General features: G+C 40.2%; 1 protein-coding gene across 14 annotated transcripts in view; it reads left to right on the top strand.

The window, feature by feature from the left end:
* Positions 1-15,050, top strand: part of NEK7 (NIMA related kinase 7) — a 166,864-nt gene that overhangs the window by 116,098 nt on the left and 35,716 nt on the right. For 6 of the 14 annotated variants that reach the window (XM_086342204.1, XM_086342205.1, XM_086342195.1 and 3 more), the window contains 2 exons: positions 1,705-1,799; positions 5,837-5,950. In XM_086342204.1, the coding sequence (XP_086198330.1) occupies positions 1,705-1,799; positions 5,837-5,950 (209 nt within the window). Of the gene's footprint in view, positions 1-1,704; positions 1,800-5,763; positions 5,951-6,330; positions 6,987-7,406; positions 11,952-13,039; positions 13,199-15,050 lie in introns of those variants that run through there. The other 8 variants (XM_086342202.1, XM_086342192.1, XM_086342194.1 and 5 more) reach the window with 4 other exon arrangements.

Here is a 15,050-nt window from a genome sequence, read left to right as displayed (position 1 = left end):
GGTAAACCCTGAACCTTCACGCCTCAGTGTTTTCCGTCGCCTCCCTCCGTGGATTCCGGGGAGCCCCTCTCTGCGGGTCACGGCTCTCCGCCCCGGGCCCTGGACCGGGAGCCGAGGCACAGCCGCTTGTCACCCGAGCCGCACCCGCCGCCTCCGTCAACCGCGTGCGTCCAGTCGGTGTCGCCGCTGAAGACGGGCGAGAGGGCAGCCGCGGAGCGAGTGTGTGTCCGACTCTGGGATAGTGCACGTTCTTCACACCTAGCCGTTTCCACAGGTTGTCTGGCTTTTCTCCTCCCGACGGGAATCGGCAACTTTACTCGTCTTCGCAGGAAATGCTGCAGTTAAATCATTGATGTCTCGTCTGCCTCTGATAGCATCCGAACGTGTCATACTTTATTTCAGTGCCTTTTATCCTCCTGTTTGCACACTCCTTTTTTCATTTCCTCATTTTTATGAATACCTCCCCTTCCATCCATTCTGATTAGGGCCATCCATTAGTAGGAAGAAGGGGTTCCAGTGTCTCTAGGATTTCCTGCGCAGGGATGGTTCCGTGGAGTTTTCGCCTTTTAGCCCAGTGTCGGCTCGGCTCACAGCGTGTGTAACGCCGTCCTTGGGGAGGAGGATGTGTTTGCGCACGGCGCCATGACTTTGTCGGGTCCACCCTTGTTCCCTCTGCCCGAACACCCCTGTTGAGCATCCCGAGTTACACTCTCACGAGACCTACTGTGAACTCCTAGAGAGTTCTTGGGAGAAGAGGGAGAAAGAGCTTTTCTCTGTGAGTAGCAGCACAGTTTGGTAGCTGTTGCCTCAAGCAAGTAAGATTTCTAAATTTTGTCTCAAACTTCGATTTTCTATTTAGCAAAAAGCCTTAGGCAAAATGAGGGTGAAATAATAGCCATCTAAGTTTGAGATTTAAGATTCTCCCTTCAAAAGTTACTTAAAAGTTTCTGCCCTTGAAAATATAATGTGAATGTCTTATTTAAGACATTTAATAAATATTAAATATATTAAAAAGAAAGCGTATTCAAAACAAGCTAACATCGAAACAAACCCCAAATTATCCAGGGCACCTTGTGTCTATAAAGGTCTCAGTAGTAATAGCCTGAGACGTTCTTCCAGAGATGTCATTGTCCTTTCACATATGTTATTATATAGCCCTTTGATACACAAAATTCTGTTTTATTCTTTCTAAAGTGGGAGTTAAGTAAGGTACTGACGGTTGGTGATTGTATTTGTAATTTTAAGAATCACAATAGTATTCTAAGGTATGTTTCTGTAAAAGTTGATAGGTATGCTTTATACACACTCCACCAATTGTTATGTGTTACTATGTATTTTAAAATCACTATATTGTCATGCTTATTTGGGACATACAAGCCATGTTAAAAATTAAGAATGAAACAAGTGTGAGCCACTTAGTAGATTTTGTTAGAATTCTTTCTGTACTCCTTAGACTCTACCTGAATTAAAGAAAGCAAGTGGCACTCACCACCTCCGTTTTAATGTGGGACAGATGTAAGTGTGCTATTCAGGATCAAGGAGAAAAGAGGACATTTAAAGGTTCTGGAGTATGCCCAGAACAGTGTTCTAATCTTAATCAATTTTTTTGATGCCATTTTAATCTAAAATTTTGGATGTAATTTCTTATCACAGCTGCATCTTCATTTTTGTCCTCCTCTTGTTCCGTCTGCTTTCTTTCTGCAGTGGGTACACCTTATTACATGTCTCCAGAGAGAATACACGAAAACGGGTACAACTTCAAGTCTGACATCTGGTCCCTTGGCTGTCTACTGTATGAGGTAGGCAATGCTGGTAAATTCCGTACACTGACGTGCTTTTACTTACTGGAGTGTGTTTCCCCTGTCCTTTTAGTATATAGTTATTTTTTTTCCTAGGTGGTGTTTAAGAATTAGCTTTTTAATTATGAGGAAGTTAATTCATTGACTTAGTAACTGGTTTTATAATGTAGTTTAGTAACTACACATTTCTACACATTTATTTTCTCCAATATAATTTTAAATTGTTTCCTTTTGATCGGAGTTTAATTTCTTAAATGTTTTTTATGTTAATATAATGTTGCTTCATAATCTTACTATAAAAATATACATTTGAACATCTATTAAAAAAAACCAACTTGCCCATGCATAGCTGGAGAGATAACAGTGGAATGGATTTAAAATATGAAAGCATGGTAAATATCTTTATCAATTTTTTTTAAACTTTTATGTAGAGTAATTCAGCTTTCAGGATAGTTTATAGAGAGATAATTCTTCTAGGTTATTCTTCTAGTTTAGTTTCTGTGAGTAACACTTTGTATTGGTAAAGCTCGGTGAAATTCTCTCAACTGTTCTGCTGGTGATAATTTATCAAAGAAAGATGGAATTATGTAGACAGGTCCTCTAGCAAGTATTGCAGTGTGACAGTTTGGGTGAATAGAGGAAAGCATGCTCTGAGCACGTTTGATACTCGTTATAGAGTAATGGTGTCAGAGAAGGCTCAAGCCAGGGACTTCTTTAATTGAATGGTAATTTTCTTCGGAATGTGGGCTTCTAGTCAGTGCTGTTCACTAAACATTAGCCTACATCTACTCTTTTAATAAAATAAAATGAAGGAAAATAATACATGGAATCCTTTTCATATTTTAAGACATAGAAAGGAAGTCTAAAGTGGATATATAGAAACCAGTGTATTTGTTACTATTTTCTGTCTCCTGTCTTTTGGCTTAAATAAAATATGATGAGATCATGTATTTTAATTGTTCCACCTTTACTTGGAAGTAGAGCATCAGAAGGTTTTTTAAAATGTGTGTCATAATCTTTAATTATTGTTTACAGATTGAAGGTCAGACTTCCTTAATGTAAGGAACCTGAGATTATTGTGTTCTTCCTACTAAAATAACAACCACTTAGGAGCTTTTAAATGTTCTTAAAGAACATCCCTGGGATAATTTTTTTAAGAAAAGTTATGAATTAGTGATAGAATAAAATACATGTTTGTTTGTATTCACTGTTCACATGAGATTAAAAGAGGTTTATGCTCAGTAATATTATATTCTGTTAATAATTTGGTACAGTGTTGCACTGATTTGACTATGTTGTTATTACAAAGTTTAAAAGGCACTTTGTACATTTTAAAATATTTTATACCTACTTAGGCAACCTTAGATTCTTTCAGGCCATAGTCTAATAAATTATCAAAGCAACATTTTCCCTTTATATACCTCAAAGTAAACTGCAAATTGGTTTCCACTAAGGACAGTAAATTTAGCAATGAAAAAGAAAAAGTTCTGTTGTTATTTGAGAAGTCTGCATAATTCTTTTAGAACCAGGAGATTCCCATATCAAAACTGAAATAATCCTTCACATTATGAATTTGCCTTTGAGAGGCAGCATCCCATTTTTATGTATACTTTAAATGATAACCAAAATAAAAATTATTTCTTTGGATGCTCCTACATTCATGCGTATTATGTGTTGGGAATGATTTTGAGTGAAAGCATTTAATGTGTTAACATTAGTTTTCAGCTCAGAGCATTTTCCCAATTGTTCCATGCAAGTCATTGGGAAGAACTAGAATTTTTTCTAAGGATTTAATTTACTTTGATATTGTATCTCTTTCTAATATAATGTTAATAAAAATGCCCAGAAGTTTATCTTTAAGAAAACTGGTCATAGCATTTCCTAGACATTTTCTATTGTATCCCACTAAGAATTTACCATTCACAACGAAGGAGTGGGAATCCTTTTTTGAAAATGTAATTTAAACTCAGCAAATTAGACTTTCAAATATTTCTGAAACCTCACACACACACACAAAACTGGCAGTACAGTTTTAATTGATATGCAACAAAGTAGACTTTACTAATTAAAATCAAGATGCTGTGCTTTGGCTACACGGACCTTTACATGGAAAAGTAGGTTTTACACATTTCCTTTATTGTTCAGTGCAGCAATCGCATCCTTCCAGGGTTGTAGGTTGGTGGCTTACAGTTCAAAAAAAAGAGAGAGCTGCCACCAGCCCCGAAGACAGACAGTGGGCTCTCGTCCCTCCGACACCCCTAGAATACTAATCAGGGAAGTCGGACCCTGGAGGTCAGGGAGCAAGTCAATCATTCTAGCGATCGTCTCAGTGTGGAGGATCAAATTAGCCTGAAAAATTCAGCTGCTGGGAGGAGAGGGCGAGCAGCTGTCAGGGGCAGCATCGAGATGCACTAATGAACCAGATGAATAGTGCAAAAGCTTGAAAATAAAAACAGGACAGTTGACATTTTTCATCTGTCAAAGCAGGAGATGCATGAAAATATACTATTCCTGTTTAACTCCTTAGGGGACGTTCAGATTTTTTTTTTTTTTAACACTGCAGTATTGAGACAAAAGTACCGTAATGAGCTCCTGGCACGTGATAACGAACACACGTACATTTACTTAGGGTTTTTGCAAACACAAGGAGACAACAGTTTACACACAGTGTTTTTTTTTTAAGGGGGCATCTTAAAAGATTCTGTTTTATCACAGAGTGTCCTCGTATCTTAACAGAAGACGTAATTATTATCGTAACCGCTCTTCTGGAAATGTCCTCTCGGATGGAGCATTTTACACGTTTAGGGACACACACCTGGTTTGGGGATCTCTCGTCATGGGGAACACCTCTTCTGAAGGTGGTTTGGCAGGAGTTGCAGTGAAGAGCTGGTGGGCAGCTCTGCAGGCCCATATCCCCCAGCCCCGCGGTCCAGGCCGGGAAGGAGTTAAGCTCTGCCGCAGCCCCGACAGATGAGAGCCATTTTCAGCTCATCCCATCCCTGCTGACGCCCACCGAGGAGCCCTGCTCGGCCCAGCATGTTGCACGCACGCCCGGCCTGTCTGGGGAATGTACACATTGTCCTTCCAAAATCAAACTTATTAGCACATGTAGAAAAGGGTGACTGACTTGGGGGCAGCCTTGCACTCCGTGTTGTAGTCGCGCTGCTGCGGTTCAGAGATTTAGGAGGTTTGAACAGGAGGCGAACATCCTCAATTGAATCTTGAGTTTGTAACCCCGCTTACTGCAGTCCTTGCTCGCACTTGAAATGTCAGGTTAGAACCTGGTCTTAAAGTTAAATTTGATAATGTCTTTTTTAAAGTCCTTCATTCTTCGAGTGTTCCCCCCCCGACCCCGCATAAAAATCCCATTTGGATGCCTTGAATTAGTGGCCATGACTCCTAGGGCTTTTAAGCACGTTTAGTGTTTCTGAGACATTGTCACAAAAGGAAAGGAGTTCTGATTCACTGTGAACTAGTTTGAGTATCAGAACATTCAGATTGAGAAGACATTTTTTTATTTCAGAATAGCCTTTTCCTGCAGAGACTGTCGTGAGAGATAAAATGCTGTGTGTACCGGTCCCTAAACCATTCCTGGATTATACTGCAGTTGACTCGTTTCATGTTTGTTGTATTTTAACCACTGAATGGTTGATGTTACACCATTCACGTCTGTTTGGTCATGAGATACACTAGTTGTTCCTATTGCACTGTATTTACAAAGAGTCCTAAGTTATATTATTTTTGTAATACTGTTAATGCTGCATAAGTGTGTGCGGGTGTATATGTAATTCTATGCTAACCATTTCTCCCTTCTAGGAAAGTTTAAATGTTAAAAATAATAACCAAAAATTGAAGTAAGACATTTTAGGACTTATGAGCTAATTCTCTGAAAAGGATGTTCATGAAACGCCAAATGCCTGGAGAACTTTATTTAAAATGTTTGTAATTATCCCCTCCCCTCCAGTGTCATATGCTCGATGAAACCTCCTTTAAAGTTAACGTGTAAGTGTATCAGTTTCATTGGGAGCGTTTTGCAGATGGCAGCGTTACAGAGTCCTTTCTATGGCGACAAGATGAACCTGTACTCGCTGTGTAAGAAGATAGAGCAGTGTGACTACCCGCCTCTCCCGTCAGACCACTATTCAGAGGAAGTAAGTCATCTTTCAGTTCGTGTGTCCACGTTGTTCGTTTTGGTAATGCTTGCATTTTATTTGGGGCCCTTCTCTATCCCATGATGCACATGCTGAGTGTAGGTGGCAGAGAGAACACCTTCATTCCACTTTCGTTCTCTCGGAGGCTTGGCTGTTAAAGAGCTGCCCACAGTTCATCCATCAAATGGAGAGGAACCCCACACCTCATGCAGTGTCACAGTGGGTGTAATGGGAACAGTGGCTGACTTCACCGCCTCCTGGACACGGCGCCCAGGCTCTGGGTGACCAGCACGTCCAGTGTCCCTCCCCATGCCCACGGTCTCAGAGCAGCTATGACCTCCTCTTCTGGCATAACCTCCCTCCTGCCTTTGTTTTCCCAGAATGGAAGCAAACATCTCTCAGCCGCATCTCTCTCAGCCCTGTTCCTTCAGCTTTATCCGTGCTCTTTTCATTCTCACCAGGCCAGTCCCATCACCACCTCCCCACTGCAGTCAAATTTCTATGGGAAACGTTTGAGGTCATCACTGTAGACGTGGTAGCAAAGTGCCTTGGTAGGAACTGAAAGTGTTAGCAGACGTTGCCCAGTGAATATCGGAGCGTGGGTCCCTGCTTGCTTTGGGAACCCGTTGAAATGAGTTGTTTGGCCTCCACCTGACATCCAGTGTTCTCCTGAACAAAACATCTCCCATTTTTGCCTAATGCATCATGATTTTTACCAGTATTTGAGGAGATACTGCGGAATAGCAGTGTCTCAGGTTAACTAATGTGTTCACATAACTCTTTGGACAGCTCACTGGGGACCCACCCAGAGAAACTACGGTGTCAGGGACCTGCTCATGGGCAGCAGAAGTTCTGCCCAAGGAAAATGGAAAGGGGCAAAGGGAAAAAAAGGAAGCAATTACAATGTTCATCTTTCAGTTGGTCTTATCACTCTATTTCAAAATGAATGCAGTTGGTTCTAGTTTTATATAAGGAAGATTGAGTCCATGTAACTTGAATAACAAAATCTCTATAAAGAATTTTTAGCATATGGAAAAAGCACTCATGGTCCTAGTATGTTGAAAGTACTTTCCCCCTGATCGTTTGACACTGATCGTCAGTGACGCTTGGATGTTTTGTTTCGCAGCACTTGTGTTCAGGCGCTTAGAGTAAACTCTTACAAGACAGTGCTGGTCATTTCAGAAGCGTTATCTTTATTTGATGTTAATGCTATTATTATGTTGGCCATTTTTAATTACTATTTTGGGTGTGGAATATAAATACGGCATTTCACAAAACCGGCTCCAGCACTCTGCCCACATCGAGGGAGGGTGTGAACAGTTGTGCAGGATGATGGCGAGGGTGTCAGGGGCCGCTCTTTGTTGTGTCATTCACGCTGTCTCCTCTCTTCCACGAAGCGCATGAATATTTCACGTATCTGCATCCTCATCCGCTATTCCTCTTGACTAATTTTCAGACCGTCTGCATTTGCATTTCACATGGTAGCTGATGAGGCGATGCCCGCGCAGCAGCGGAGCCTCAGCAGGCGGTTACCATGGCGACCTCCAGCCGGATTTTAATGATGATGCCGCTGGTGGTGGTTGAAGTCGGCCTGCCTGCAGGGCTACTTCACTGCAGCTAAGTGTGAAGTTGGATTCGCGGGTTCTCAGCCAAGGGGCACATATCAAAGTCTGGCCCAGACAGAAGAAGGTCTCACAGTTGGGAAAGGAAAAGAGAGTCCACTTTTTACTTCCCTCCATATAGTTTACCAGTCTTGAAACGAGGTATAAAGCAAAACGCGTTATATGATGTACTTACCAAAAGAAGCTAGTATGGTCCTTCAGATTGGTAAATTCTGTGGCTGCACAGCAATAAAATAGAAAGCTGAAGTACATAGGTAAACAGGGAAACTAATTCTTATGGAATAAATGAGCTACAAAAAATATAGAGTAATGATCTTACTTTAATCTGTTCCATCATGTAGAGAAGTTCCCAGAACAAGAGCTTTGAAATGCAGATGTGCTGATAAATATTTTCTCTCCATAAGCAGGAACTCGGTTTGTTTGGATGATAATTATTCAGACTTTATGGTAGCAACAAACCTGAACAGATGCCATACTGCCGTACTTCACCCGAGTCTTCAGTACTCCTTTATATAGTGTGCCTTTTAGATCTTCTAAAAGTCCAATTTTCTTTCTTTTTTAGTATGGCAAAAATTTAGGAAACAGTGAAAAGTGAAATATAGTTTTTAAACAGTAAACTTTTAATTAAAAGACCAGTCCATTAGGTGCCAATTTTATAACTCAGATGGCAGCTGATGCTGTATCTGTTGAAAACTGAAACTTTTAAGCAAAATTAATTTCCTACCAGATACCTGTTTGAAAGCTTACCAGTTTGATTTAGCTACTGCTAAATTTTTAAGGCCCCTGCCTGAAGAGGAGACATACAGGGAACATTTTTGTTCATGAGAATAAAAGCTGTGCCTCCAACCAGCCTCGACTGGTAGGAGTCCTGAGGAGCTCTATGAGGTCTATTTCCAGATACAGGCGTTCCGTGGGGAAGAGCTCAGAGCTTAAGAGCTTGGGATTTTTACATTTCTTATAATCTAAGACATAGATTCACGTGAGCGTTAGAAACCAAAACTGAGAAGTATTGCTAGTATTCTTTGGAAAAATAATGTTGTCTGTCAGATCTTTCCTGTTGAACTGTGCTGTTGTAATTATGTGCAAATGATTAGGGTTCTCGATTGAAACATCTCAGCTGCACATGACTGGTATTTAGAATGTGTATTTTAGAGCTCCCTAAAATAATAGCTTTATGATTTTTGGTGATCAGTATTCTTTTCTAGTAGTGATCTCATCCATGTATAATAGGGAATTACTGTACTTAATAATAGAAATACTGGGTTGAAAAGGTGGATATTTTCCCTGAACTCTCTTAGTTTTAATTAAATTTAGTATTGTTGGTAATTCAGGAAGATCCCCTGGAGAAGGAACTGGCAACCCACTCCAGTATTCTTGCCTGGAGAATCCCATGGACAGAAGAGCCTGGCGGGTTAGTCAGTCCACGGGGCCTCAGAGTCAGGCATGACTTAGCAACTAAACAACAGCAACAAAAATTGTTGGTGATGAAGAAATTAACATCAGTGCAGCAAACAATTTTTGAATATTTACTGTGTCCAGGGAGTCCTGATTCCCCTGGGCCCTCATAGTCTGAACTGGGTTGAGCTGCCCAGACGTTCTGGTCACAGCACCCTCTCTTCTTTCCTGAACTCCACCATGCAGGTTCTACCAGAAGGCCCAGGAATTCCCATCTTTCTGTGGGTGCTGTTTCCTCTTGTTGACATGCCCCACCCCCTGTGCCTTATCAGGTGAACTCATTCTCTTTAGAACAAAGCCTGGCCGTTGCCTCCCTCTTAAAGTCATCCTGCTCCCCTTTCTCCACTTCTCAGGCCCTCTTCCCTTAGCAATCACACTGCTTTATAATTCCTTTTTTTTTTCCTTTGAGGTATGGTTGATTTACAGTATTATGTAAGTTTCAGGTGTACAGCATAGTAAGTCACAATTTTTAAAGGGTATTTGTCTTTCTCTTCCTGACTTACTCTCGTACCATAATACCCTCCAAGTTTATCTATCTTGTTGCAAATGGCAAATTTTTTACGGCTGAGTTGTACTCCATCGAGTCTGTGTATCTAGTCTACATGGCCCGGTGGCTCCACCTCCAGACCTGTCTAGCTCCTGTGCCTGAACGGCAGTGACTCTTTTCATCTGTGTGTCTCTAGGGCCCAGCACACTAAAAAGGTTCAGTGATTGATCAATTGACGGAGAAAGTGAGTTAAAGGCATAAAAGAGAAAAAGAGTGAATGAGCCAATTAATGTCAGTGGAATGAGTGAGGGAATGTTCTTACAGAACCCTCTAGGTAGTGAGGAAGAAACTACTCAAAAGGCAGGTCAGGACTGTGATGTTTCTTTTATTGATACTACCTGCAAGTGGTTTTTTTCAATCTTGTAAACAAGCTATACCATGTCTAGAATGCCCACGTCCATTTACTAGGAAACAAGATGGGTTTGTTCCCCTTCAGCTCCAGTGTTTAGTTTCTCTGGGAGACACTGGCGTAATCATCAGAATTATACATTTTTCACTCTTGTTTACTAAATTATCTCAGGAAAATCTAAGATTAAAAAAATAGTGAATAGTCATATTGAAAATCATTTAGAAAGTGCACACCGTGGTTCTCTATTGAGCTGGTTCTTTTTAATCAATATCTGAAAGTCTGAGCATTAACACCACACAAAATATATATTTGTCTTTGCCTTTTTTTTTTTTTTAAATTAAAAAATCCTAGCTAGCCTAAATAGAAAAGACACAGGAAAAGTTGGAGAGAGTTGTGCCTCAGAGGTTTGGAAGGAAGTTCTGAAAAGTTGAGTAAAGAGTTTGCAGATGAAAGTTAAAAATGGAATTGAGTAGAGAGAATAAGAGTGATCTTGCTCTGTGAAAACAGAGTAGGAAGAAACTGAAGATTTGAAAAAGTACTTGGTGAAAAAGAAATTTAAGCACCTATTAAAACATGGTGAGATGGTTCAACCTTTTTAATGAGGTGGATGGTGACCTGAACTGTTAGGCAGATGCTTATCTGTTTACTAGTAACTTTAAATCTATTAATGTAAGTGACAAAGACCTTTGCAGAACACAGTATTTGTGGTTATCTTGTAATTGTATTTTTGAAAGCTTGCTAATTTAGTAGCTCTTATTACTTTTATAGGTAAAAAAAAAAGAAGCAAGATATAATTTTGGAATTAGAATTATTAGAACAGTAGTCATTTTTCACATTATTTAATGCCTATCTTGTACATTAAGTGTTTGTTTTGTGGCTTTATATCTCCATCCCACAGATGGAAAAATTTCTGTTTCTATTAAAACTCAGTTAATGAGACGACTTCTCAAATAATGCAATTAATCCTTTAAAATATCAACCTAAAAGGTCTAGTAGAGAATGGATGGAGTCTCATAAATGCTCACCTCAAAAGTCGTCCTTTTTCCTTCCTTTTTATTACTTCTTCCGTTATGGTTTTCTTCCTTCTTAGACGCTGTCCCTTTCTCCCCCTCCCCGCCCCCCTTTAAGTTAGAGAAATGGAAGGCAGGACAGGAGAGGGTTTTCCCAGGACAGCTCAGCAGTACACACTGGACATGTTCTTCCCCACCACTTCACTCAGATGAGTAAGAATTTCCAGCATCATTTTCACGATTGCTTTTTTTAAAACAAACTGAAGCAGCATTGTGATTGACACGTTGCGTTGCAGCTGTGCAGCAGAGTGATTCAGTTATATGCATGTATATTTTCCAGATTGTTTTCCATTATAACCTGTGACAAGATATTACGTGTAGTTCCCTGTGCTATACAGTAAATCCTTGTTGCTTATCTGTTTTATATACAACAGTTTATATTTGTTAATCCCAAACTCCTAACTGATCCCTCGTCCTCTCCCTTTTCCCTCTGATACCTGGACGTTTTTTCTTTTTTGAGGAACCTCCATACTGTTTTGCATAGTGGCTGCTCCAATTTACATCCCCACCCACAGTGCAGGAGGGTTCCCTTCTCTCCACACTCTCTCCGGCATTTATCTGTGGACTTTTTGATGATGGCTATTCTCACCAGTGTAAAGTGAGACCTCATCATGGCATTTTTCATTATTCTTGAGATTACATAAGTATTGATTTTTTTTCCCCAGAGTATTTACAATATAAGGATTAAAAAGCTTGGTCCTTGCTCTGCTTTATTATATATGAATAACAAAATAATATATTTTGAGTTGAACTAAACTGACCTCAGATAGTTATAGGTTATTGCAGAGTATAAATATATGGCTTTAAATAAAATTGGAATACTGAGGTTTTTTTTTTTTTCCAGTGTGTGAAATCACCATTTTCTTTCACCCACATAAGAACTTTGTTGCTAAAGAAAGAAGGTCTGCGGCAGTATTTCCATTTCACACCTGACCAGACAGGGACCCAGCAGTATCAGAGGGAACCCTAAACTCCAGGGCGCCCTCTCAGCACCCATTGCTTGTGCCAGGGCAAAGGAAGCACCCGAGGGGGGCTCTCGGGTCACGTGTGGTCCCTTCCCTGCGCTCTGCTTCCCTGGGGGCGCTGCAGTTCGCTCAGAACACCCTTCCGCCTGGTAGTGACTCAGCCACGTCACACTGAAGGGAAGGAGGGAGGGAATTTTGCAGAAGGGCAGGAATGATTTTTACATATCGGAATATGTGGAAACAACTACATGTTTCAAATAAGGTATCAGAAATATTGATCCATAGCTGTGCTGAACAAAAAACAAAACCTTTTACAGTGTGTTGTAATTTTACTGATGCTTCATTTCCCAAATGGTTACCCTTAAGGAAAGTACCGAATGAAAGCTTTAAAAACCATAACTGGTTTTTTGTTTCAAATCATTTATTTTCGGCTGTGCTGGGTCTTCGTTGCTGCGCAGGCTGTTCTCTAGTTGCAATGGAGGCAACTCTCCAGGCGCAGTGCGTGGGCTTCTCCTCGCTGCGGCTTCGCCTGTTGCAGAGCTCGGGGGCTCCAGAGCGCAGGCTCGGCAGCTGTGGTGCACGGGCCTAGTTGCTGCGCGGCTCGTGGATCTTGCCCGGGCCGGGGATCAAACCCACGTCTCCTGCATTGGCAGGCGGATTCTTTACCACTGAACCACCAGGGAAGCCCCATAACTGGTGTTTTAAGCTGGCACTTACAAATAATTTCTCTTTATATATAAAATTCAGAATATGCTTAAAGAGGCTTTTTAAGAAAGTTGCCTCATTAACAAAAAACATGACCTTTGTTTTAGCTTGGAAAAGAGCTACTTTACGTAAATTTTTAAAAAAAGTGTCAGGTACAGACTTTTTTTGCATACTTTGAAATTTAAATCTTTTTATTCATTTGATCAGTCTAATCATTCTATAAGAATATTTAAATGAGACACTATAGGGCACAAGTAATATTTGGAAGTACATCTGTTTTCACAAATATTTCTCTAGTTCTGATAATTATGTAATTCATGCTAAGTTATATGAGAATATTTTACTTTATTTCTTAAAAAAGTTTTGACTACTCCAGGTCTTGGTTGTGGCATGCAGGATCTAGTCCCCGGACCAGGGATCAAACCTGGGCCTCCTGCCTGGGGATTGAGGCGGCAGTAGACCACCAGCGAAGTCCCAAGAACCTTTTACTCTAAAATGTAGGAGGATATCTAATAATAATAAATATAATCTCTAACCGTGCCATTATTTATTGAAGTTAATACTAATCACCTCAGACACTATTAGGAACATTTGATTTTCCTTCCTGAAAACCGTTTTAGGAAGTTTGATACGCCCACCATTTATAATATCAGTTGACCACCTTCCTTCACTCAAAGTTGCCATGTAAGAGTACATCTTTAAACTTTGAATGTTTCATTTTTGTTTAAAAAAATATATAAGCAGGTCCTTTGTTCACTTATGCTTCTGAAGCGACACTGGGGACTCGCTCCTCTAAGACGAATCCAAAGCGGTGCCCTACATTTCACGCATCCTCTGGGATCCTGTGAAACCATTACCTTTCTGTAAGACGCTTCCGTAAGTTTTCAGAAGACACTGAGTGATCTTCAGCTGCGGGCTGAAGCCATCGCGTCACCTCGTAAGGATTCTGTGTAGGAAGGCTTTCTCCCCTCCCGCCACCTCCCAAGTCAGTCACTGGTGACACTTTGGCCTACACATCGAATCCGCCTCCTCGTTTTGTATAAACATCTAAAGCTTGGACAGCCAGTGTGTGTGGATGCATTAGACCCACTTTGGGGGGCTGCAGTGTGTCCTGGGCTCAATGGAAACGGGGTGTGTCCGGGAGGCGGATGCATCGTAATTGGTCTCAGAGGGACGGGGGTGGGGTCAGAGAGCAGCAGCGCCCAGAGCCCATCCTGCATGCCTGTCGGGAGTCGCCTGTCGGGAGTCATGTCCCGACCCAGGGCCAGGCTGCACACAGCACGCTCGTCTTCATCTGGACATGGCTGATCTCCCGACAGCGGGGACCATCAGCACTCCCCTTTTAATATCTCTGGTACCAACCTATATGCTTTGGTATTTCTTTACAAACATATCGATCAGTCTGTATTAGCATTTTCTTTTTTTTATTGAAAATATTCATTTATTTCCATATGACTTATGACTTCATAATCCTTTAGAAATGTCAGAGCATTCATTTTATTTTTACTTTACATGACTTTTCTCATTTAAATTTTGTGTTGCTTTTTAAATTTCCCTTAATCATCTGAATTAAAGTTTTTTCTTCTGATTTTGTAAAGACTCCTACAAATTCAGACCTTTACTTTTTACCTTATTTTTAGCTTGTTCTATAAAACAGTTTAAAAACAACACAAAGTACATGTTTTTATAAACATGTAAAGTAATGCAAATTCAAGTTTTCTTAAGATAATGTAAACTATGAAATGTCTTTACTTACATGAAATGTTTTACTTATTCCTGTTTATTTTTATTAACCTAATATCCACTGATGTGGGAATTACTTCTACAAAGTAATAAATGGGAAGCTAATTCCCTCCATTCAAACACAAAATTTCTTTGAGCAAGTGATTACCTGACAGTATTATGAGAAATTAAAGCCTGACATGTAGGAATATATATAAAATTTTTTAAACTGATTATATGAACAGATGTCTTCATTAACCATACTTAATAATGTAGTACTTAGAATCATGTCAAAAGGTTGGATAGTCGTTCAGGATTTTTAAAGTAATTTTTTGCAGAGGTTTTCAGGAAGATAAAGGTTTTATTTTTGTTTTTTTTTTAATGTAAGACTAACACTGAGAGCTCACTAAGATGATTATTCCTTTTTGATTATGTAATGTCTGTCTGATAGAACACGTAGAGGCTTTTTTTTTTTTTTTGGATGCGTCATGTCACGTGTAAATTCCTAACCTGGTATAAAAAAATGGTTCCATGTGAAAACTCAAGTACATTTTCTCTGGAGGTAGTCACTGTCACTTTAATGAGTGAGGTCACTCTAGTCAGAATATGAATCTGAAAAGTTTTGTGTCACGTAAGGCCCTTGTCTTGATGTTGGGCAGAGCCCT

The sequence above is a fragment of the Bos grunniens genome, chromosome 16 (genome assembly GCF_055505025.1).
Source record: "Bos grunniens cultivar Pamir isolate PY7600 chromosome 16, Bosgru_T2T1.0, whole genome shotgun sequence".
Lineage (NCBI taxonomy): Eukaryota > Metazoa > Chordata > Mammalia > Artiodactyla > Bovidae > Bos > Bos grunniens.
This window is presented reverse-complemented; position numbering and strand designations above follow the sequence as displayed.